Source organism: Rhea pennata, chromosome 18 (assembly GCF_028389875.1).
Source record: "Rhea pennata isolate bPtePen1 chromosome 18, bPtePen1.pri, whole genome shotgun sequence".
NCBI classification, from domain to species: domain Eukaryota; kingdom Metazoa; phylum Chordata; class Aves; order Rheiformes; family Rheidae; genus Rhea; species Rhea pennata.
The window spans coordinates 12,875,577-12,901,735 of NC_084680.1; the positions used below are offsets into that span (position 1 = coordinate 12,875,577).

General features: G+C 44.7%; 1 protein-coding gene across 2 annotated transcripts in view; it reads left to right on the top strand.

Moving 5' to 3' along the window:
* Positions 1–6,568: 6,568 nt before the first annotated feature.
* LOC134148723 (carboxyl-terminal PDZ ligand of neuronal nitric oxide synthase protein-like) overlaps positions 6,569–26,159 on the top strand; it is a 39,556-nt gene continuing 19,965 nt past the window's right edge. Inside the window, exons 1-3 of one of the 2 annotated variants that reach the window (XM_062591164.1) lie at positions 6,569–6,682; positions 7,390–7,434; positions 10,872–10,943. In XM_062591164.1, coding sequence (XP_062447148.1) covers positions 6,578–6,682; positions 7,390–7,434; positions 10,872–10,943 — 222 coding nt within the window. In that variant the 5' untranslated portion in view covers positions 6,569–6,577. The remainder of the gene's footprint in view (positions 6,683–7,389; positions 7,435–10,871; positions 10,944–26,159) is intronic. The other variant, XM_062591165.1, reaches the window with a different exon arrangement.

Here is a 26,159-nt window from a genome sequence, read left to right on the forward strand (position 1 = left end):
GTTTGCCTGGTACTATATGGATAAAGCCTCCATCTCCTGTTGAGATAAATAGGGATGGTCTGTAGTGTACAGCATGAAGTCAGCGTGTACATGGTATTCATGTATTGCAAGGTAGGGGAGTAAAGTATAGGTTGAGTAGTAATGAGGTAGCAAGGTAATGGCTGAAGGAGAGTGTATCCTGCTGAATACTGCAGGTTGGATCTAGTGGCAGGAGAGAAAAATATGAAACTTTAGATTGTCTGTCCTCTGTGAGAAGAAAATTTTAAAATTACTGTGTGCTCTTAAACACAAGCTTATTTTCTGATACTGTTGCTCAGAGAGATTTGTTGATAACAAATTGTTGCTATTTTGTGATAACAAGTAATCTGTGTATTCTGTTGCAGGAGAACTATACATGTGTTGGAGTACGCTGGGAAAAATATTGAATTCTTTCTCTGACTCTCTTTCCAGTGTAACAGTGGCTATGCTATTTGCAGGCAGGACAAAACAAAATGTACTCTCCTACATAGGATGGAGTTTGACAGAGTACTAGTAGTCATACACATTTATCAGCACAGTATCCCACACCTCCAAGAGATATTTTGGTTCCAATAGTATGCCTGGCAGTAATTTGGCCTGTAGGAGTGCTAATCTGAGTCCTAACTCAAGGTCTCTGTATTCTTATTCCTTAAATTCAAGATATCAAATGTTACAGGTGCTAGTCTAACTTCACAGGAATAGGGAAGGATGCTGTTATAAGTGTACTATACTTTATTTGCCTCCTAGGCCATCAACTTCATTCTCAATTATCCTAAGTCATAACTTATTGGTCATTATATCACGATATAGTTAAACTGATGTTTGTGTGTGCACATACATGCCTATCTATGATGTGCATATGTAACCATCAGATCCAAAGATAAGTCTGGTCATACAGCGATTTTATAGATGCAGACCACTGAGAGATATACTGTAATATTACTTCATGGATCAAGCTGTTTCACTGAATTTTGCTAGCAGGCACCCTGCATGTGTATGCAGGAATATTCTCACTGAAAACCCAATTCTAAGAATTATACTCTCCCAGACAAGAAACTGAGCAATGTGAGCTTCACATCATGATAATGCACTGATCCAAACAACTCATATATTGAAGATGAACTGTACTGCCAACTGGTGGTATACAGAATTCATGAGTCAAACATGGGAGCACAAGCTTACAGGTTTAAAAAAAATCACAACATTTTTCTTAATTTCAGCTCTTCTAGTTAGTCTTTTGTTACTGACTCTGGATTGATATTTCTAGCTTTTCTCTAGCATCAGAAGGACAAAAAAATTACTTTTTCTATATTTTTCTTTTTCAAAGCTAGCCAAGGAAAGAAAAAAAAAAGTGGCATGGAATTTGCAAAAAGAACGTAAGTTATTATCAAAACAACATCTGGAACTGGCTTCCTACTAGTGGCAAAGAAAAGAATTATATGCAGAAAGACTTCAACATAGCATACTGAAAAAGAACACATTCCTAAAGCTATTATAAAAAATAAGTTACTCATTAAGAACTATCCATCCATGTCTGAAATTAATAGTTCCTTTTGTAACTACAGTGAATATATTCTCTCAATTGTATTTTCACAAATCAATTGGAAAGCAATGTTTTATAAAATGAAAAGTCAGAAGAAAGCACGTCTAGTAAACAGACTCGTTTGGAAAATGTCTCTGTTGTAATTATGCTTCCCAGACTGGATTTAAATTTGTTTACATCAACCTCTGCTTACAATGTTTATATTAGACCTCTTAAGATTTGTGGCTGACCTACATATGCAAACAAAACATTTGCTGCATACTTGGGGGGAGGAATTTGCATGACAGAAGATGATGAAAATATGCATAATTGTAGATGACATTTTTAATTTCTGAACCCTGTTGTACAGAACTTTGGAACTGGCCATGCATGAAAGAGGCTTGCAATTCTAATGGACAGATTTCCTGGCTATACTACAAAGGTGAACTTTCAAGACATTAAGCTTCTGTTTCTTCTTGAGAAACACAAATCTGGTATAATCATCTAACTGAGCAGACCCTGCACTTCCAGAAAACATACATGACACTGACCGAAGGGGACTGAAACAGTGGCAGCGGGACAGCCTGTTCCATGTTACTTTTGAGTTTGTGTCACGTAGCAGCTTCAGAGACTTGCTGAAAGATTCTGCTCTTGAGTTTTCCCTGTTTTCTCCAAAACCTCAGTACAACAGAGGGTAATATCACATGGTTTCAGTCTATGGTACCTCATTTATCTAACTTGCTTTCACATTTCATCACACAGTAACATTTATAAGACATGCTCGGTGCCTCCAGGCTTAGGTGGTTAAACAAAAATTTTAGTTTATCACCTAGTGATCATGAATGATAGAGAGTTATCTGATGTGAACCAAACAAGAGGAACTGCAGGTCAAAACACTTTTTTAAACTACTTCATCTATCTCCCCTTGCTTCTAGATCTTTTTTATAGCTAGGAGAGAGCATAGCTTCCTAGGACAACAGGGAAAAACACGTACAAAATACTCACTTTGCAGTAGCTCTGTATGACAATATTTCATGGTCGTGCAGAACTCCTGACATGCTGTGTAATGCCAGTTACCACCCCACTTATGTCTGTGCCTTAACGTTTGATCATTGGCCATTTTAATACATCAGGGAAAAAATGAAAGATTTTCCTAAGTAGTAAATACTGTTTAATTTTGCTCCACCAGGGCTTGAATATAGGAAGTGAGTATAATGGAAGTAGAACATGTCTCAAATTTTGGAAATCCAGCTGCGAAATGCAATTTTTTGCCATCAATAGTAGAGCATGTTATTGCCATCATACGCTGTTCTCCCCTTCCCCCACATTGTTCAGCTCATCCTGCTTTGTAGGAAGAGGAAAAAGAATCTGGTTATTAATACTGTGCATAAAAACAAACCCCCAACTCTTAAATGACTATTATAAAAGTTCTAATAATAGTCACTGAAATCAACAAAAGGTTTTATAACTTTGAAGCAAGGCCTAGATGATTTAGGTGTATTCATCTTTCTTGCCTATAAAGCCATCAGTAAAGTCAGCTAAGTCCCTTGGGTCTTTATCAATGAAATTTTACAGAATAAATGTGTTTTCCCAATAACTCTGATTTGGGCATACTTTGCTTCATTCTGCCATTTTATTAATGTGTACAGAAAAATACTATTTTCAAGTAAACACATCTCCTGAAGAGTGACAAGTGAATTCAGCTGTTAAATCTCAAAAGGCAGTCCACTAGCATGCTGCAAGCCAGCATGATAAGAGATGCACCAGCACAAGCAAGTATTAATAATCTTGATAAAAATGCCATGACAAAAACAGATTTGCTAAGACAGTAAAAATACAAACATCTCTCAGATCTTACAAGTATGATATGGAAGCGATTTCCTGCTACAGAGGTTCTCTCTGCCATTTTGGGATGTCTGTCTAGTTGTTCTTGCTATGTCACATCTTATTTATCATTTAAAATCTTTGTAGTTCTGCAGTGCAGAAATTAGTGCTTAAAATGGTTAGCAGAAGGGAGGTAAATTCCTTGGCATCAAAAGCAGGCTTTCTCTGAAAATGAGTTGCAGAGACACTGCACACTTTATCTGAGATGTGAAGGTGAGTTTTGAAGAAAGTTGACTTGGTTCCTTCCATGCAAGCCAACTGAAGAAACAATTGAAGGGCAGCCTACAAATGATACTCATGCCCTGATTTACACCACATACAAGGTCCCTTCAAATTACAAAACTGTATAGGAAGAGGGATTTCAATGCAAAGTGAATGTCAATGGAAAGATAGAAATACGCACATGTGCAAGAACAAGAGAAGGAAAGAAACTTTTGTAGCCTGTGCCTGAAAAGAGAGCTGATACAAACCTGTTCTCTGAAAAAGAAGACTTGAAGCTGTAAGCCAAGAAGCTGTCTTTGGTGCTTAACTCCTACTGTGTTCAGAGAAAGGGAACTTTCTATGTGTGCTAAGCACATCAAAGGAATGACTAGCTCAGTATCTCCATCTGATGCAAACACCCACCATAAATTTTGGCTAACTGTTCAGGTCAGGAAGGGGTTTGTTTACATCAAATCTCTGATGATATACTATAGAACCATTTAATTCCATGTATTTGCCAAATTTTAATCTCAAAAAGGAAAGCTTTCTACCTGCAATGGAGTCAGAGAAGTTTTTTTGCCTAAAAAACTAGAAAACTAACAGCTTTTTTAATTTAGCAGCCTTCAAATCCAAGTCTCATAAAGAGATCCAAACATTAACCTTAGAAGAGCTAAGCCCTATGAAAAGGTCAAGGAAGTTAATGAGCATGGAATATTAAACACCTCAATTCAATCATGATATAACACATTCTGGCACTATAAGCTTTATTAATTCACAGTTGTCTTATTTTTCCCAGAATTCCAGTGAGGTATTTCTTTCCTCTTCTCCAAGGGATTTCATAATCTGTGAGATACTAGAGAGCATCAGAACTAAAATAAAGAAGTTATTTCATCCTGTTCTTTTTATCATAACAAAAGATCTGACTATCCCAATAAAAGTCCACACCATCCTACTTTTGTGATAAGGCTCTGATGGCAATAGGAAGGTAAAAAGGAGGAATTTTCAGCAGCTCAGCACCGTGACAGGTTCATGCATGCCCCAATTAAAATGTAATATTGCAGAATCAATGCAGAGATTCACTGTGTCTGTGTTAGGCCTTTTTTTCCCCTTACCAATTGAATTTCAGTGATTTAAAGGAAGCACTACCATAGGCCGACTGGGTAGCATCTCCTCTTCGGGCTTAGGAGAGCCTGAGGATTGAATCTTACTCAATTAGTTCAAGGACATTTGAACACAAAATCTGGGTTATTCATTCAGGTTAATAGGTACTTTTTTTAAAATTAAGATTCATACAAAATAAAAAGAGTGCCATGAAATGTTTCAGATGTTCAATAAATAACAGCAAAAAAGAACACACATAAAAATCAACAACATAACTAAATTGATGGATCTCCAGGTGAGATATGTATCTAGAGTAGCGTATGGGACAAAAACTAATATACATATTTATATACGTGAGACAAAATCCATTTTGAGTTACAGTGAATAAATGAAAGATTAGCATAAATTTGTGAATATTTAAATGGCAAACTAATGCAATATTATAACCAGGAAGAAAAAAAAGAGGTGCCTGGCTAGAAAAACTTAGCAAAGACTGAGAAACTGACCACAGAACTTACCCCCTGCTACGACGACCATAATGCCAGAAAGAGCTCCTAATACCACAAAATACTTGAACGTCTGAAATCACAGCCAGTGAACCAACAGTACTTCTTTGGGCTTTTTCTTCCTCTCATAATTATGTTTCTGGATTTTTGGCTTTTGCCCATCTCCCACTGACTTGTGCGTGTTCAGAGATGCCAAGAAACTCGGGCTGATTACTGTCATGAGACAGAGACAGGGAGCCGTATGGGGCTAAATTTTCACAACTAAATGACAGGAAGTAGGAAACGACTGGAAGAGCGAAAGACAATCATTGAAAAGGTTTGAAACTCCTGCCGAAGAGGCACAAAGCTAAGAGATCACACTGCAAGGGCAGAGTCTGTTGATCTGTGAGTGAGCCATACTTACAGAGCCGTACTTACATGCTTACAGACATAGTTGGTCTCAGCTCCGATGGGAACTCCTCATCCTCCAGGCTTCAGAAGCCGAGACAGATCAGCACCTCTCGGATCAAATGCCAGATCTTGGATTCTGTTCAATGATAATAAAAGGGATTAAAAAGATCTCCCCTGCTAATGCAAAAGCCACATAAAAGGTGGTGCCCAATAATGTTCAGGCATAGGGCCAGGGAGTATTTGTATGGTAAAAGCTTGTAACTGATCACTCCATACACCATCAGCTAAAACTGTGTTTTCAGTGGGCATCGGCGGTGCGGTGATGGGCTTCAGATGGGGCCCTGAAGGCACCAATGAAGGTGAATCACCTTGAGATTTGATATACGGAGCAGTTTTGGCCAGCCCCCGTCGCACAGAGGCTGCAGTAAGGTTCTAGATCATTTCACACACATAAAAACAGTAATAAAACGAAAACGGTCAGGGGAGAAAGCCAATAGTTCAGATAAGATGATGCTCAGCCCTCAGCTCCTCCGGTTTTTGAATAGGCCAAGAAAGCCGCGGAAGGAGCGGCGCGGCCCGGCGGCACCGGCGGCCCCGCTTGGCGGCCGGGCCGGCCGCGGGCTCCCCTCGGCGGCGGGGCCGGGGCCGGGGCCGCGGCCGGGGCCGGGGCCGGGGCCGTCGCTGGTGGCGGCCGCCCGCGCCCGCCCCCGCCGCGTCACATGAGGCAACTTCGGGCCAATGGCGCCGCGGCGAGGGGCCGGGGCTGCGCTCGGCACCCGGGGAAGCTCATTCAAAACACGGCCGGGCTCGGGCGCCGGCAGCCGCTGGCCGCTCCCGCCGCCCGGCCCCAGCCGCGGGGGGGGTCTCGGCGGGGCCGGGCGCCGCTGCGGGCGATGCGGCGCGGGGCGGCGGGCCGGGGCGCGCCCTGAGCGGGCGGGCGAGGCGCCTCGCCGCGATGCCGGTGAAGAACCGGTACAACCTGGTGGACGATGGCTGCGACTCGCGCGTCCCGCTGCACAACGAGGAAGCCTTCCAGCACGGCATCCACTTCCAGGCCAAGGTGAGCGGCGGCGCCGGGCGCCCCGGCCCCTCCCCGCCCCCACCGGGCTCCCCTCAGCGCCGCGGCTCCGCGGGGCAGCGCGGGAAGCCCCCGCCATGGCGCAGCCCCGCCGTGGCGCGGCCCCTCGGCCTCACAGACCTGCCAGCCCCCTCTGGCGCTGCCCGCCGCCCCCCGGCCTGCCCACGGGCCCCCCCAAAACGCCCACACGCGGCTCCCCCAGACGGGGAGGGGAGGGGAGGGGAGGGGGTCGCGGCGGGCGCGTCCTCAGGGAGCCCCCCGCGTCGCCCGCCGTTGACGGGGCTCCCCCGTCGCCCTCGGCCCCTCCGCCTGGGGCCGTGCCCCCCGGCCCCCGCGCCCCCCGCTGCATCTAAGCTAAGGAGGTCTAAGGACAAGTGCCAATAAACGGTAGAAAGCTGTCTACTTAACATCAAAATCAAGCTGGCTGTTATTTTTTCTCCCTAGCGGGTTTTCAGCTGTTTAATGCTCACAAGCTTTCTTGCGCCTTTCCTTTGAGAGCTGGCCTGGAAAGACGCCCCTCGACTGGAGCGCGCGTGCCACCCATGCCAGTCCAGTCCGTGTAGCCTTGCTCTGTTCGACATCCGTCACCCACATCATCAAGCAGGATTCTGTCCTTACCCCGGAGTTTTAACAGTTACGGTATTCCCCTGGAAACCAGCAGACTTACGTACTGCTTAAAACCATTTTAGCACCTCGTTCCAGTTGACCTGTTCGCTGCATGGAAAGCTACACAGGCAAGGTCTTAATTTAAATGCATGCAAGCTTGAGGTATCAGAAGGAAATACTGATTTTGTCAGAGATTTCAAATTGATCATGCACGGTCTGGCATTGCAACATCACTCTTTTGAGTAAGTGACTCCATCGTAGTTGACACTCTGTAGACAGTACAGGGGATGAGTTTATAATTTAGCTGACAAGAAGAATTGCATTTTGCTGGAGCAACTCTAGTTTTTTTTTTCTCTCTCCCTCTTTGCAGGTGGCCTAACACAAATTAAAAATGAAATTTATGTCTGCTGCCTCCTGAGCTATAAAGACAGTGAATATATTCAAATAAAGCTCTGAAACACAAATTTCGTGCATTTCAATCTTCCTGCTTAAGGACCTGTAAGATTTAAACAGAATATAGGATAGGTCTGTGCAGACAGTTAATCAGCTATTTTAAAAATGTGGCTTAGCGGAGAAAAGCAATCTTTAAAAAAAATTTTTTTAATTAACATTTGCTATGCTGCAGACTATGTCAAGGAGAAGAAAAATCCTTATTTTGACTTTTAAAAGAAGTGAAATGACTGTACCTTTAAGTGGGTGAAATGGGCTTCTTGAGATTGACAGCTTTAAGAATACAGTGCTATTCACAGACTGGATAACATGCTGGAAACTGTGTGGGTCGAAGATGGAGTTTGCATTACCTTAGTAACATACTTGCTCAGTCCTGCTCCAGAGTCTGTCCTTTCCAATTAAGGGGCTTATTGTGGGAAAATCAGTCTACCTGCATCTCTCAAAATGACAAGGCTGCTCACCAGTTACCCAGGGTCTCGCACCAGGCAACCTTACTGATGATGCTCGGTCTCTATAATCTGTACGTACTAAACTATATTACTTGCCCTGTAATCTTCAGGGATGAACTTTAACACCTTTAAGTTAAGAGCTCAATACCACAAGCTGCTTGTGGTGGGCTCTTCTGTCTGTGTAGAGCATAATGAGCCCAGGGTAGCTCTGTATTGGCACACAGGTACCCAAATTTGGTTGTAAGGCCAAAGCAGAGTGATTCTTTTATTTTTTGCCTTTTCTGTCATCAGCTCTCCTCCTGCCCCTACCTCTTAGTTTATCTTTGATAGTGTGAACTGTTCTCCAGCGCAACTTTGTTGTTCACAGATAAAAAGACAGCCCACTGTACTGAGTTGGTCTGAATTACGTGCAACTGCACTGACAACCACCTTGGAGTTGGGAGCAAGATGCTTAGAAACCAAACAGGCTACTGCTCTTCAGTAAAGCTTGAAATACCCTCAACAGTGAGGGCAGAGGGAAACCCTAGCTCTGTCTTCCCTGCTGCCCTCAAGCTCTTGTGGTCTAAGCGGTTTGGCTGTCCTGCGGTTTACCAAATGGGTATAGCTGAAGTTACAGCTCTTAAAAATGACATTTTGCACAGACATTTATAGAAGCACCAGGAAAAGCAGATGACCTTTCAGATTGCTTGCTGTGTTTATTTCAAGGCAGATAAAAGAGCAGTAAATACTGAGCCAGGAGAATTCATCTCTGAAAAGCCCTATTAAGTAAAAGTTTTCAAAATAAAACCCATTGTAAGCCACATGATCCTGTGAGTTGCAACCACTAGAGCAGATAAATAAATAAATAAATAAATAAATAAACTGTATCAGTAACAGCAATAGCTATGGAGCTGCTCCTGGGGAAGTACTTAAATGTATATTTGTATTTGAATATTTGTAAGGGTCTCCTGAATAGCCACCCTACTTCCTTCCCTTTCCAGAGGAGAGCAACCTTTAAAAAGCCCACAACTCCAAACCACACATTCAAAAACCAAACGTGACTCATGAACCAAATGTTCTCATAGAGAGGGAATAAGCTTTGTAAACTGCCCTCCACCATCCTCTAATCTACCTGCTACAGCTGCACTTAGAGATGGGCTGCAGGTTTCTGTGAAGGAACTGACGGATGGTTCTGGGAAAACACTCATGCCACTGTGCAGGGAAAGGTTGTGTCAATCCAAAATCCTCCCTTCAACTGCCAGACTTGCAAGGCAAGGACACAGCCAGCAGGATGTCATCCCATGCTGGCCAGGGAGTACCCACCCTGATGGAGACAGATGGCATTTTTTGTGCCTTCACCTCACTAACATGCCTCTGACAGGCAAAGTCATGCCTCAAACCTTTGTGATCCAAACCAGCTTCTGTTTCACAAACAATACTCCTTTCAGTGGAGACTGCATGTTTTCCTCCTTCCTAGGGCCACGCTGGCAGCCTTGTGCCCCCTCCAGCTTGGCAGCTGCATGGACAGCACTCCTGTTCAGCAGGTCTGCACTTCATGTGCTGCTGCAGGTACCTGCTGTGCTGCAGCAGAGTCCTCCTGGCACAGAGCTCTTCCTACCAACATGTGCATGACCCTAGCTGTCTACTTCGGTATATAAGCCTTATAACTTGAGCATAAGGGGGAAGTACAGTCACCAGAGGGAAACAGCACACAGGAAGGAAAAATGCCAGCAGCATGAAGCTGTTTGCCTACAGGTCTTCCCTGACAAACCTGTGCAGCATCAGTGGCATAATAACTCTACATAAAAGAGAACAGGCACTCAACTTGTAGAAAGCTGTAGGTGTTGTAAACTGGTTGAGGCAGAAATGCTGGAAACCTGGCAGCTGCCATCTGCCTCAAGTTTTGTCTCTGAAAAGAGGAGCTGCTACCTTTGCTAGAAAGACTGGTATTTACACTTGTATGCAGAGCTGCTGCTTTTGGTGTTCAGTATATCATGTTTGTGCAAGCTCAGCTGGGCACCTTGTTCAGGACTGCAGCTCCCATGAGGGTAGCTAAAAACAGCTGATCTAAGATACAGATTTGGTATGGTGCAGACTGTGAGTCTGCAGACAGTTCAGCTGGGCTGACCAAGCAGAGAAAAAAAACAATATCCAGAGGGAAGGATGGTCCAGACTGAAAAGTTAGGCCAGGAACATGAAGAGCTTGAACCTTTTCCAGCAAAACTGGTTGCTGCACCTCCTGACAACTGTCCCACTCTTTATGCACCTTTAGTTCTGAGTCAGATACAGTGGAGGAATGACAAAGGATGGACAGTCCCATTTTCAGGCCTGCAGGAACATGATTTGATTAGTAACCGACATTGCCCTGCAAAGCACTGGTACCATCAAGTCCTGCAGGAAGTGATGAACTAGAGTGTTTCCACAGAAAATACAATGAATTTAATAGCTGATTGTCCAGTGACTCTACAGGCACATCCAGAATCTGAATGAGGTCAGAGGCTCACACCTAAAGTTAGAAGTCCATTAAAAGCTCCCTAACTTTGATATATTATCCACGACAGATATTCTTATCATGCCCTATGTCAGAGAAAGTTTAACCAAGCAGAGATATTCAGTTCCTTTCAAAGAAACCTGCACCATTAACTTGTGGATTACTTTACAGACTATCTCACTGTTCTGTCTTTCAGTATATCGGTAGCTTGGATGTTCCAAGGCCCAACAGCCGTGTGGAGATTGTGGCAGCCATGAGGAGGATTCGGGTAAGTTCAATAGGGCTGAATCCCCAGTGGAATAGAAGGTTACAGTCACTGGAGTAATCTGGTTGTATTGTGGTGTTCTGGCTTTTCGTCTCACCCTTCCTATGTGGGAGCTCAAATCTCAGCAGTCAGGATTGTAAAATGCTTTTCTAGAAATTCCTGAGGCATGCAAGGATCGACTTGTCCTTTGTTCTTTGCAAAGGAATCCGTTAGCAAAACTTGAATATAGAGCCCTAGCTCCTGCCAGGCAGGTATGGAGGTTCTCCTTGAACCTTAAGAGCTTTATTTAGCCTGTTTTTCTGTGAAAAATGAGGCATGCACAATCTGCCCCACAAAAGCTCCTGAATTCATTGACTGGTTCCAAATATATCCATTATTATATATATTAAATATCACTGGCCTAGCAGATATGATGGATGTAAATCCCACTGGATTAGACTTTGTGGATTCTGCTGCTCATGGAACAATTTGCTTGCTTTTACCTTGTCCTCCATGCAGTCTTATAGTTCCTGTTTCTCATCAGCAAGTCTACGCTCTTCTTGCTTTAGCCCTTTATTCCTCAGTCTGCGAACAGTCACCAGATTTAGCTGTGATTAGCAGTGTAGTGAGCTTAAATCTGTTTTCTGTATAACCAGTTCAAGTAGATCTGCCCCAAAAGGCAGGGCTGCTGCTGCTGTTCCTGGCTGAAGTTTTGCAGGGGTATTAATTCTGAGGTTGCTCATATGTCTCGCATCAGCTGAAGCAGGTTTGAGAATCTTCTGTTTAAAGCTTTGAAGGGATTATCCTATTCACCCCCCCACACACCATGTTTAAGCATCTAATTTTCATTTAGAATAGTGCTTTTTAAACTTTGTCTGTAACCAGCTGGGAAGCCGATGTATTCATCTCCAGCCAAGCACAGAAATGAGATTCCCCTGCTTTTGCCCACTCATACTATTAGCACAGCTCTTGTTCAGAACACAGTGCAGTAGCAATCTGAATTGTCTCATTAGTTATGGAACAGGGGAATGTCCAGAGGAAGCAGAGGCAATAGGTGAGCACTGCTGGGGCAATTTAGATGCTGATGTAGCTACTGGTAAATTTTGAGCTGAATCGAATTTTTGGCATCAGACTTGACATTGCATTGTAAAAGTGGCTTCTGATCCTTGAGTAATTAACACTTGTGTAAGGAAAAAAAAAGTGTTTTAATACCAGTTTCTAGAACACGTGATATTCTGCTTTCACACCTGCTTTTGCCATGATGACTTAGTATCTATCTTGGAGTCTCAACAGCGTAATAACATGCTTGGGTACCATGTGAAGCATACAACAAACCACTCTGCATTCAGGGATGCCCATCAGTTAATCTTATCACACAGTATTTTGAAGTAGGCATCCTGTATTCTATACTGGGTTTTTAATCTTGGAAGCCCTTTCTAAAAAGGGAGGGCTTCCTTTTCCATGTGCGTATTGTACAGCAGGATCTTATTCAGGCACTTCCTGGCTGCCGAGCGGAAGATGCTCCTCTATTGAAGATAGTTAATTGGCACTGATCCTTAATTAGAGCATAAAGAATGAGCTGGGAGGTCTGTGAAGAGAATTCTACTGCACAGAGTACACAACCTAGGAATGGAGGGAATATGGGGGTTATTTATGTAGTGTTCATTTGCATGCAGAGGCCTTGTCTATGCTAGCGTTCTTTCCCATGGACTCTCAGCAGTGCCAGTTGTAACTGGGAGGAAATACTGGAAGAAGCCATTGGCAGAAGCTTGTATTCTCCTACCATCTTATTGTGAGTGGTAGTGCCTATTTGCACTGCAAAAGTGAGAAAGGTTCTGCAAGCCCTGCCAAGCATTGGCAAGGGCATGTTTTGCAAAAGCTTTCATGCTTTGTGCACTCCAGTGTTAAACTAGAATTCTCTACTGGAGCGGAAGAGACGAGCCGCACAGTACAAGCCCTAGCGCAACATCTCCTGCGCTACCCCGTATGCCCCACGACATGGGAGGCAGCCTCAGCCAGGAATGGAGCGGTCAATGACGGGAGTCAGCGGAGCCCGAGGCCGGCCCACTGGCACAGGCAGGTGGTTACTCATTGCTGCTGCAACTCCAGAGGGGGACCAGGGAGGAAGATGAGGAGTCATAGCTCCTGTCTTCAGGCAGCCCAACCCCTTTATTTTTCCAGGCTTTGACAGAGCTGGTTACTCTAGTTACTAAATTAATACAGACTCTGAAACTCCCTGCCTACTCCTACATCTGATTCTAGTGTCCACTCAGTGATAAAAAGCACTCACGATAGGACAAAGTCTTGAGCTACCTAGCACTGAAAGTTGGCCTCAGAGCATAGAGAAAGAGTGAAGATGGTAAGCAAAGCAGCAACTTCATATCCAGTTGCTAGGTCTGCTCCTTGGCATCTTGCTGTCCTAGTGTTTTGTACTGGGCTCTTCTGCCAGTTGCATATGAATTACACTAGGAAACCTGGGAGAAATTCAGTGGTGTACTCAGCCCATCAGCAGAGCAATCTGCTTGCAGACTTCAGGACATGCAGTATGCACATGTATGGGGAAGAGAGCCTCAGATGACAGGTTTTAACAGTAGCCTCTTGAAACCATGATCTGTTCTTTTGCAGTAAGGATTTAAGATGCACTCTTGTGCATATTAAATATTATATCCATATTTCTTACTGAATAGATGCTTGTGGAATTACTAGCAATACTCCATTAGTCACAGATTTGATTCCCATTTCATAGCAGACTAGAAAACCTTGTCTCATCATGTTTATGCTTCCACTTCAGGGAATGCAAATGCAATAGGTAGAACAGGAAAGTTGCTGTTCTTGGTTTCCCATTATGCAGAGCTAGACAACTGTAAGTTTGCTAATCCTCTGAGTGGATTATTAGCTGTATATAAGCTGCCATGTTATTATATGGTCCTCAGAGTTCAAGCTAATCCCTCTACCCTGTCCTCTTGCCCTGTCAGGGGAGGTGATGAAATTAGTTTGCTACTTTACTAAGTACTGAAACACTTGTACTCTGACAGACATATCAAGTTTCAGTTGCTGTTTATGAGAGTGGAATTCACTGTGCAGCTACAAGCACCCAGTGCAGGAAGGTGTTCCTCCGCTGTAGGAAGCCTCTTCTGGAGAAGTGGCATGAAGTAGCTGCACAGTCTTCTGCTGCTGCCTGAGGCCATCCAGGCTTGGGTGCGTGGCAGTACTCCTTCAAGCTTGTGCATTCAGAGTTTTCTGACGAAGCTGCGTTTTTTTTCCTGAAGTGGCTTCATCAGCTCTTCTCAGAGCTCTAGGGAGTTTACGTACAATACAATATTATCTTTTTTTCTGCAGAAGTCAAGTGGCAACTAATGTGGAGAATGTAAGAGTCCTTCTCAAGGGCACAGAGAACTATGATGCAATAGGGTCACCCTAAATTTAGGTTTTCCCCTAATACACTACTCTTCACTGAGATGGCCAAGTTCTCCCAACAGTCAAGGTAAAGGCTCTCGCTGAAGAGGTAATGGACAGATGCTCAGTGGAGAGATATTGTGGAGCCCAGGCAACACTAAGACTGCAACAGTAACAGCAAAGCTTTGCTAAGGATGCTTATAGGTACAGGCTGAGGGGTAAAAATAGTTTTGTAAACCACAGGCATAAGAGCGTGAGGTTACTTGGAAAATCTTGCCCTGGGAGAGCAAGGAATGGATGGCTTTATGCTGAGGGTTAACATAGCAGCATCCTGTGAATCCTCTCCCCAGCTTTCAGTGACTTAACATTGACAGAGGAAAAATAGCTAATTTCCTTCCTAGGGCAGCACTAACCTTGATGGAGCACATCAAGCAGCCATGGTGAAACGTTGCTATTTTGAGGGGAGAGTTGTTCAAGTTGACACTGCTCCAACACTACTGTTGGAGTAGTGTCAGAGCCTATCATGCCCACAGATACAGCCTCTTGGCAACAACTCGCTAAGTCACTCCATTTAATTACCTTTAAGGCAGAGAGTTGGCTTACCTGTGATTTACACTTATGATTATACAAAGCCTAGAAATTTCGGGCTTGTTTGGAAGGTCTGATTGGTGACTGAGCACGTATTAATTCTCAAAAGCAGCCAGATGTTGGATGGTTTATTTGGTTTAATCACTTCACAAGGGAACAGTCTACTGGTGCTGTGCCCAGCCAAGTACCAGGATGAACAATAGGACACAGGCATGCAGGCTAATGCATTTCTTCATATTTCTTAGTTCTAATTTAATTGAGTTTTTTTTCTAAAGGCTAGCATGTCAAAGAAGCAGAAAATATTTATAAAACTTGCATCAGGACACTTCAGAAACGTCTGGGTTGTCCTTGGAGCAGGAACTGGGTTCTTACTCAAGCCTCCACTGGTCCTGCTCGTTCTTGCTGCATGCATGTTCTTAAGCAGGGCCTCAAAAGTTTTCCAGTTTCTCACTACAGTATTCTAGTGAGGAAGAAGTGCAATCTTACCACACAATAAAAATCATACGGACTGCCAACTATCAGCTGGTAGTGCTGAAGCATGACAAGACATCAGTTAAAACTGGGATGAGTAAAAGTTACAGTCCTACAGTACTACCTCCTAAGCAGAGGTGGCAGGGACAGGTGCACACAACCTGTCTCTCCTGCACCACAGCAGCATCCAATCTGACAGGTAGGCTGGTTTTCTATGTCAGCTTATACTTAAAGTGATGCAGGGCTGGAAGCTGCAATGGTTCAGGAGCAAATACAGGTGCCATTTATCTGCTCTTGCTACAGAAGGAAAGGGATCAGGCGGAGAGCTGGGAGAGGGCAGGGTGACTGCCTTCACCTATCTCAGTTTGATTTGTCACTGTGTGGGAGGATACCAGAGGTAGAGATGTTTAATATGCTTGTTCATGGGATTCTTCTAGAACACCCTCCCTTTGGTTCTTAGGCAGACACCCTCCTTATTACAGATGAGGAGTTTGCCAAGCTTGCTGCTGCATAGATTCCCCTGAAATATTTTGCCTATAAGTCCTTCCCAAGTCTTTATGCTTAGAGCTAAACTTTCCTGACAGCTACATGTTAATCTGAGCTGGAGTTGTAATCAGTACTAAAGCTAGATAGAAACTGAACTCCCAGCTGCTTGATTTCTTGGTTAATCTTTGCAGCCTCTCCCATTCAATGAAGTTGTTGGCTCAGCTGCAGCTGAAGCACAGGCTCAAGCATGGAAGCTCCCCTGTGCAAAGCAGTGGAGCACTTGCCCTGGTATAGACCTATGCAGCTGAGTGCCAGGATGTGTTGATGTTGGATGGGAGCTTGTTCTGTTACAGTTCCTGGAGGGCTTTTCCTTTCAGCCTCTTTAGGAGAGCATCCAGGTGCTCAGTTAATGACAGCCCTGGGCCATGAAGGAAAACAATGCTAATGTCTTAAAATATTTCAGCAGTCTTCACACTGCTGGTGTGGACCTTGCCTAATTCTCAGAATACCATACACCTTCCTTTCATTTACAGGAAAGTTCAAGAAAAATAGATTAGTGTTATTGTATGGTTAGAGTTTAAAGCACAAGCCATCTTATGAGTCTACTCCAAATGGCTAGTACACTATGACCAGTCAAGAACACAGCTGATAGGATGGCAGACGTGGGGGAGAAAACGTTCCATGTGTAGGATGGTAGCAAAGTCACACGTACTAGATGCTGTATAAACAGGAGAGCTGGGCCCTGTCAGTTTACTCAAGGCCTTTAAATAAATACCGTCATTACATACTCAGTGAGGTTCACTAGACCACATGAGGAACAGTCCTCTCAAAGATAGTCCTATGCTGGGGTCATGCATCTACTTAACATTTAAATCAGCAAGCATGTGGGCACAGAGCAGACCTTACCGAAAGGCAGGAGTACCTCAGACAGGCAAGTTTCACCAGGCCTGTGCATTTCTCTTCCTCCTTCTCCCTCCACCACTAAAAAAACCAATGTCTTCTCTGCCAGCACGTGCTCCAACACACTAGATTTTTTTCTAGGATGCCTTACCTTTGTCTTTAGGGGACCATGCAAGGATTGCTTACACTAATACACGAGATTGAGCCTCTAGCCTCCAGGGGAGAGGAGTGGCTGTAGGTGTCCAAACACAGCATACCTGAGTGTGTACACACTTGCCTAGTACCTTTTGCAGAAGGTCTAGTGCCAGTGCTGGCTGTTCTCCAGAGCAGAGCCTAGGAAAGGCTCGTGCAGCTTCACCTCTAATGAGGCTATAGGCAACCTTCCTAAGCAAAGGCTGCAAATCTGTAACCTCCCTCCACCCCTGCAAACTCCCACCCCCCAAAAAAATTCTAATGAGGGAACTAGTGCTAGTGACTTCACCTGCAAGGAGATATACAGGAGCTGATGGATACCCTTCTGTCCTCTGCCTACTTACTGGATCTTTCTGTACTTCTGTCTCACTGTCCAGCAGGTTCCACACCTTTGCCTGTTCTCTATTTAGGGGGAATACTGCTCAACAAAGCAAAGCTACAGACTTGAAGAAGGATGGTCACTTGGACTAGCAGGCTAGGAAAGCTGGGATTGGCACAAGGGCATCGGGAGCAGAGGGGGTGACCAGGCTCGAGGGCTTCTGCTACATGGCCCTTCTCTCCTGCAGACACCTGGTGCCCAGGTCAGGGCTTGGTTCTATTCCCCGACTGCCTGCAGCAGCAACAGGCGGATCACAGTGACAGGGAACTGAGGCAGTTTCTATCACACAGCATTAGGCTAATTGCCTTTACCTTTCTAGGCCCTGGCAAAATACAGCAGTGTTTTCAGGATGGTAATTAAATGTTAATTGCAGCTAAGTTTAGCCCTAATGTCTCCTTAGTTTCTTTTCCTCTACTTGTTGCAGCTATAGCAGTCTCCTACATGTGGATCAGGCTGGGCTTCCCGGGAGTGCAGGGATCCTGCAGCTTGCCGAAAGGGTTTAGACAGTCTTACGTGAGGCCACGTGGCCTTTTACCTGTCATACCCAAGAGGATGAGATCCTAGTGTGGGGACAGAAGATCTTAGGCCTAAGTAGTCTCATAACCATTTAGACACCAGCTCTGCTGGAGACTCTGCTATGCTCAGACACACGCATGCACGCACACAGAGCCTTGTTTCACATCACAGGGTATTTTGCTTCCCTTCTTCTTACTCCATCACTGGAACCATCACCAATGCAGCCCCCTTAGAATGTTCTTTGCCTTCTCCCTTGTCAAAAGATTAGTTAATGGGTTTAGCAAGTTTAGCTGATACTGAAGCTTCTGTTTTTCAGTGCCCTGCTTTACTAAAAAAAGAAAAAACTTCACTATTCCACACTGCAAATGCTATGAGAGTTTAGTTCCCACAGACTCTTCCCTGGTCTCAGCGGAGAGAACAGACCTGACAGACATGCTCTTGGGACAGGGGTTACATTAGCAGATGATAACCACATTATAGGCCTTACCTTTCTGCAGCAAGGCATCACTCCTCTCCAGCAGAAGGCTTGGCCAGAGTCCATTTCTTCCTGCCAGATGAGTAGCCTCAGCTGAGATACTAGCTTGCCCCTACTCTACACTAACACCTCAGTGATGAGCTTTGCACCAGTGACTTTTATAGCTTCTTCCCTTTCCCAATATGCCCTGCAGCAGCCCTGAGTAGCCAAAACTCCTTATGGGACTACATCTCCCAGAAGTCTTCTGCCACAAAGGGGCTAAGAAGGGGGCAAACTGGGGTTGAGGAGGCACAGGGGAAAAAGGACCATGCTGGTGGTAGGGCTGAAACAGCTCCTTAGGCAGTCTCTAAGTATATCCTCCAGTCCATGGCCACCTTGGCAGGTTCTGACACATCTGACTACGTCAGTGGCAAAATACGCCACTTTATTGGCTTTTTAGCAAAAGTTGTTTTCATAAACTGAATAAACAGCTTTAAAAATGCTGAAGCTGTTTTTATAGAGAATGGAGTCTGCTGTGTCTCAAACTAACCCAAGCTTGTTTTATCTAATTTCTGCTCTCTATACTACCATAATGCAAAGGGAAGAAGCACTTAATGAAACTTTTTGCAGTGGTATCATGTACAGTGTTTCTAAGCAGGATTTTGTGGTTGTGATGGAGATGCTCTGCTTGTTCATCTTGAGTGGGAGGAGAAGAAAAAACACTTTTTAGATAGCACTGAGAACCTCGCCTTCTGCTCAGTGCTTGGGAATGTTTTGTGGTGTGATAAAGCCACCTCTCTTGGAATCCCTTACAGATTTCTAGCCTGCTCATCTCCAGCCCAAAATCATCTTTGGGCTTCTTGCCACAGAATAATAATTACAATGTTCTTTTGCCACTTAACTTCTGAGCTGAAATGAGTGGAGACTGGTTTAACTACAAATACATGCCACTGTAATAGGAGACAGCTTAGAGCTTCTCCTGTAGCCACATGCTATGACCTAGTTTTTCAAAAGTGAACGGTGATTATAGATGCTTCAATTCTTCCATCATATTCTGAGAGTGTGCTGTATATGATTGATAACAGATGGATGGAGGGATCAGTCACTGAAATATGTCATCTCTAAGCAACAGTCACCTTTTAATGCTCTCCTTGGAGTACTGAAAACTGGGCTTCTCCATTGAGGGGGTGGAACTAGGGAGACGTATTGATATTGTTTTGCATAAGAGTTAGGTGGATTTGAATTTAGTTGAAGGCTAATAAAAGCAGCAGTTAAGCAGATAAAAGCTGAATTAAAATGTTAATACTAAATAGAACAATGCAAAGCTCTTTGTGTTAAATCTTAGCAATGAGGCAGGTACCTTTTTATCATAAAAGATTTGCATAGATTTCATATGCTGATATTTTAGCCAGTGAATTCAAATGCTTCTGTAATATAAGGATAATACTGTTAAAACCACTTTATTTTATCTAGTTTAAAATAAAGTAACTTTTTCAACAATTATGTTACTAGTTGTAGAGTCCTAAAGAATCATAGAATCAGTAAGGTTGGAAGGGGCCTCTGGACATCATCTAGTCCAACCTCCCTGCTCAGCAGGGTCACCTAGAGCATGTTAGACAGGGTTGCATCCAGACGGGCCTTGAATGTCTCCAGAGAAGGAGACTCCCTCACCTCTCTGGGCAACCTGTTCCAGGGCTGTGTCACTCTCACAGTGAAGAAATCCCCCCTCACGTTCTGGCAGAACTTCCTGTGGTTCAGTTTCTGCCCATTGCCTCTTGTCCTGTCACATGGGAAAGAGATGAAACATAATAGATTTCAGATTACATTATTGTATAGCCATGACTCAAAGCTTCTACTTTCTTGGTGTCTGAAAATTTGTAATTGAGACAGCAGCCAAGATGGTAGTAAGCACACTGGATTAACTTGTTAATGCAAAGGTACTTTCATCTGAGCAACAACTGCACGGTCAAGTGCAGATAAACTGGGGTTGACCGTGGGGCGATGTGCCTGTGCGGCTGCTGGAAGAGCAGAGCAGCCCTCCTCATGCGTCTCATGTGAGCTCCCTCCTTGTTTTCCTCCAAGGACATACTGAATCCAGAAGTTTGACATGTTTCAAGGACAGGAACAAAATGGAGCAGTGCATGAAAAGACACAGACTTAAAGCTACCCCAAGGGTGAAGTATCTAAATGAAGGGAATGCAGCTTGTAGTTGAGGTAAAAGCACTAGGCTAACACCACAGCCTTTCTGGACCTTAGATTAAGAGTGTCTGCCTTCAGCTTGGGAGAAAGGTACCTGGCACTACAACGAGTGCCTTTTTAGATGCTATCTTGATTCCTGTCGAGTGCTATGGATCACTGTTCTGAGGAAAGGAGGCCCTGAGGGACCGTGACCACAAAGCAAAATTTAGCCTAACAAAATAAGATTTACTAACAAGAGCTTGATTCTGTGTTTGCTTTCTTCATTTTGCTTTTGCTGTGTACTGAGTGAGGCCCGAAGGCAAACAGAATCCATGCTGCTTAGCATAATACTCTGACAAGCTACTTCATGTTTTGACCAAATAATTCTCTGATAAATTTACAGAATAAAATCTTGAATGGATCCCTGGAGGGAGGGATACTTTGATGAAGAAGCAGAGATTTTTAAAAGGCATCACACAATGGTTTTCTTCCTTTTCTGTCGCAGTGATTAGACATCCTCTGAATGGCCTTTCCCTGGACCAGATGGGTTATTTGGGCTAACTGGCAACTGTCTGACTGTATTGAGGATATCGAGTCACTTCCCCCTTCCTCCATCCTTCTGTCACTCTGCTGCTGCTGGTGACTGAATACCAGAACCAAGTGGGTGCTGATGGAAAGGAGGATGCAGCCTCTTGCTTTGCAGAGGGCATCACAGTCCAGGGCCCTGAATTACTGTGCTGTCTGAAAGCCAAGTCTAATGCACACTCAGGGATCCCAGACTGTCTCACCTTCAGGGTTTTCTCTCCAAAAATAAGTTTTTTCTGTCATGAGTAGAAGAGCAGAGACTTTTTAAAGGTAGTTGCAGTGAGATGGGAAGACCAGACTTTTACAGCTGGCTCCAGGAAGGTATCAGCACACAGTTCCTATTTAGGCATGGGAATACTTCAGTACAACTGGCCAAACTGCTGGTATCTGTCCTCAATACCAACTGCCTCACTGCAGGCTCATGGCTGTTTGCATCAGGGCTGAGCAGGCAGCTTGGCATCCAGTATTACAGGATGAGCTGCCCACAGGAAGCTGCTTGCCAGCTGCTTAGCTCCCTGCTTAATGCCTAGGTTAATCTTCAGGGGGCTTTTGAATATTCATTCCTGAGAAATCAGTGGGACCCAATAAATGCACCAGCCTGCCCTCTCCCCTGTAGCAGGGCAGGAATGTGGGTTAGGGCTGCTCCGAGCAGGGCAGCTCTGTCCTGTACCCACTGCAGAGCCATATACAGTTCATGGAGTGCAATGGTTCAGTGATCCCAAGCCGTTGCAGACTGGTTCAGTCCTGCTACAGCCTGCACTCCATGCAGTTAATGATTACTGGGCCTAAACTTCCAGCCCTGGAAGCATTTTGTCCTATTAATGTTGTCACCTCCTGTGGGGTCGCACTGGTCTCCTGCAAGTCCTGCTTCCTCACGTCCAAGCACCAGAGGCTGTAAACTGGGGGCAGGAAACATTGCTTATGGCTAATCATTCACAGTATTAGCAGGGCGCTGTCTCTGCGGGCTGCATTAATGTTCCCAGCTTCACACCTAGCTGCTGGCACAACTAGCCCCGGACCACTGGGGTTCACAGCAGAGTGGAGCCAACAGGAATGGAGAAGTGAAACTGGACACACACACACACACACACACACACACTGACCAGCACCGCAAGCCTGGAAATGGCTGAACAAATGACCTGGTAGCCTCCTTTGTCTGAGCACCTAAAAGACTAATCCAGCCTGCTTGCTGCTGCCTTGTCACTCAGCTGTGATGCTCTGTACAGCGCACAGGACCACTGTGACAAATACTGATACCGTAAAAACCTCCTTCATCCAAATTCTCTGCTATCTAAACTTGGGCCATGTTTCCAACCATGATTCACTAACCTTAGTAGCTTCCCTGAGGCTGATAAGAGTCATTGAACTGCTTGATATTCTTGAGTTTTGGACATGATACAAATAGCATTGAATTTTCTTCATTTCATATAGCAACACTCCTGTTTCCTGACTTGAGTGCAAGATTTTATGGACATTGAAAGGAGAACCCAGAGACTTGCCTTTAGATTTAGGGATCACTACAGAAGGGCTACCGCAGTCCATTGGCAATTTCATTAATGTTCAGTAATTTTTAATCAAAGGCCACTTAGCAAGAAGCAAGCCCATCTTTGCCTCACTTCTCAGTGTCCTTACACCTGGGTAATATGCAGTGTGACTGACATCTGCCTGTTGGGAAAGGTGCATGCTCATTTGTGTTCTCTTTTACTGAATTCTAGAAATAAGCACAATACAAGAACTCCTGGGCAGCTATTTAAAGATATATTTGCATTTTGTGTATTGTTCAGAACAGTCAAGGTTCCTAATTCCCATTGACTCCAGAAAGAATTTATGCTTTAGAAAATCACTCTTGCAGACTGCATCTAAACACAAGACAGACCTGACTGCTGATTTTGCTAAGGAGGCAAGATATTTCAGAAGCAGGAGGTACTGCACACCAACAGAAAAGTCTTCTTGCCTGGCAGTAAAGCAGATGATTGTGTTAGCATGCACTGTCCCTGACTGTCTCAGATCAGTATGTAGCAAGTATGTTTATGAAAGTAGCTGGCATTGAGAAATCAAATGGTTCAGCTGCACCCAGAGCTTGAGCTAGCAAAGGGCTCTCTGCCATGAACACAGAGAGCAAAACCTGGTTGCACCTAGCAAATGAGGCATGAAACATAGCCTGCAAATAGCAACGCACTAAGGAGCTCTGCATCCCTCACATTTTCATTCTGGTCTAGTTTGTAATCAAATACTGTTTCTGAATGCAAATGTACATCAGTTTTTCATTCTAGCTTGAATTCTGCCTGCTCAAAAGTAGAGATGCCTAGTCCAAATTCCTCTGCTTCAGATATTAAAAAAAAAAAAAAAAAAAAAGGCAAATTCCTCTAATAAGTTATCAGGAAAAACCATGAGGTGCAGGCATGGAGGACATCATCCAGAATGCATATGATGCTTGATAGTAAGTTAGAAGCCAGAAAACGGTCCCTCCCTGCAGAGTTTGTATCATGCAGATGTAGCTTCTCCAAATTTTCATGAAAACAAACTAGGTTACTGCTCCTCCTTTGGGTAAGTATATGCCCCAGATGGGCATGCTCAGGATGGCTCTCCCCTGACATGCTGAAGTCACACTAGCTCTAAGGAGGAGGCTGCAACCAAGCTCCTTCTCCTGACCACAGAGCATCAGGTGCTTGAAATAGGGAAGAACCAGCAGGACACCTATCATTCTTGGGAGCAGAGTGCAGGCCAGGGTCTAGGTTGATTTATTTACTGATCAGAGCAGACAGGACTTTCCTCATTCTTGTTCTGCATTCCTAACCTCCCCTGCCTCACGCTGAGCCTCAGGAGCGCTGACTGCTTCCTCCTCAGCCCTTGTTGCCATCTGCAGATGGCATGGCTCACCAGCCTGACTCACTAGCTGCCTTAGCTTCTGGTTTGCCATCCTCCTTCGTTTTGACTACCTAAACTAAAATAGCGTTGTTACACAAACGCAGAGGGAAACGCTGCATTATTTAGAGGCTTGAAATTCTGGCATATGCCTTCTTTAGAGCATGGCAGCAGGATGAGGAATTCTCCCCATCTCCATGCCATGTCAGGGCACTCATTGAACACCCTGCACACCTCTACCCTTGCACTGCAGCTCTCCCACCCGCAGATCCTGCCTGTTCCTGCAGTCACACACTGTCTGTGCTCTGAACTATCCCTATGCTCCCTGAGGAACAGCTGTCAGGACTGTTCCTACAAAAAACCACAGAAGAATGAAAATAGGCTTTTAATTTATATTCTCTCTCTGAACAAGCTATATAGTGAACAAGTAATAAACACCAACTCCCAGAGAGACAGCAGAGCAGTCCTGTTAATCACCACTGTCCCTTCTCCCCCCTTGCCTCCAAGAGCATCACCCCCACTCTGCACAGCTCAGCTATGGTAACATCAGGTGAGAAATAGGCAAGGAACATCTCCCCTGCTCCTCTGATCTCCCTCCCTGAGGCTTGTACATCTTGCTAATGTGTCACTGTGCAAGTAGATCTGAGAAGCTCATGGGGGAGGAGTGGGGGTGGGATTGCATGTGCCAAAGGGACTTTGGAGCAAGCAGCAGAAATCCTCAGTTGCTGCCTCCTTGTGTATTTGTACAGGCAATATTTCATGGCCTGGGCCCTGTCAGCTAGGTGCTGTGCAACTGTCACTTAGCAGGAGACAAGCTGTAACCAGGACAGTTGATTGAAGCAGAAATGAAGCATCCTTGCCTTTGTGGACAAGAAACTGATGCACAAAATATTCAGTTACCTTCCCACAACCATGCAGGGAGTCTGAGGCTTTTTCATGGAGCTCTGTGCCTGCTGCAGAGTTCTGGCTCCTATTCTTCTGGGCTTTGTTTGAATATTTATGAATAAGGTTTTAAATAAATTAAATCTGCTAACTTGCCTGTTACACTACATACCAGGCCAAAAGGTAACTAAGATATGAAACGTGCACAGAAAACTACCAACAGGACCTTCTCTGCCTTGGCTTCTTGACACTGATGTTTATAAGGCAATACAGAATTAAAGGTGTCACAATGTATTAAATGCAATTTCACTTCCAAGGGGTATTTCAGGTGACTCTGACCTGCTTATAATGCAATTAGCACTTTGTCTCATCCAGTAGCTCCTTGAGATAGGGAACCATTTTCCTCTGTATATCCACTCAGTGCCTGGTATGTGAGACTCTGAAGTGGGGGGCAGGGAATCCCAAGACATTACTTCATTACTGAAACTAATTAATCATCTAAGCTTCCCTCGGTCATTGTGAGAGGGAAGAGCATCAGCTTTGAGCAACAGTGGCAGGACAGCAGGGCACACGTGAGAGGCATTGCACAGGTCTGCCCAGTGGGTACTAACGCCAGGGTGGAGGTATATGGTAAGGTTAGACACAGCCTGGAAGTCAAACTGCAATCACAACTGCCCTCATGTTTGGCAATCAGAACATGCTGCCACCAGCTTGAAGCCTGATTCTTAGACATGCACAGAGCCCTTGCCCCAGTTCCCAGCCTCCCCTTCCAGATGGGTTGCACTGCAGACAGAAAAGGTAATTTGTTTTCTGCTGCTAAGTGAATGGAGGTAGAGAAGAGAACAAGACCAAGCTTCCCTGGGAGCTGGGACCAGCCCACCCTGGCAAGGCAAGGCCAGGGTGGCTGTGTGTGGGAAAGCTCTCTATTAAACCTGGGGACAGCAGGGGGTTCCTGGAAGTGGCAGCCACACAATAGTGCTTTTGTCAGAGAGACACCAAAGGCCAGATGATGTCACCTTGCTCTGGGCTGTAAGGCTGCTTGTGTCTCAGGATGGAGCTCAGCAGCATCACAGTATCTCTTTAGCTAGGATGAGGCAATGAAAAGGCTGCTTTTGTCCCACCCTTTCTAAAAAACAGGCAAAGAAACTTTGCTTCTTTTCAAAGGTGAAGTCTCTAATAAGAGCCATTGCCTGCACCTCTCTCCCCACCAGCTCCCATCATGTGGGGGAGCTCTGGTTTCCCCAGGAGCGTACTTGCCAGCTCACCTTGCTCCGCACCCTATTGACTGGCTCAAAGGAGCTGCTAAACACCAGCTACATCCTTTGCCTTCACCATCTTACCTAAAGGT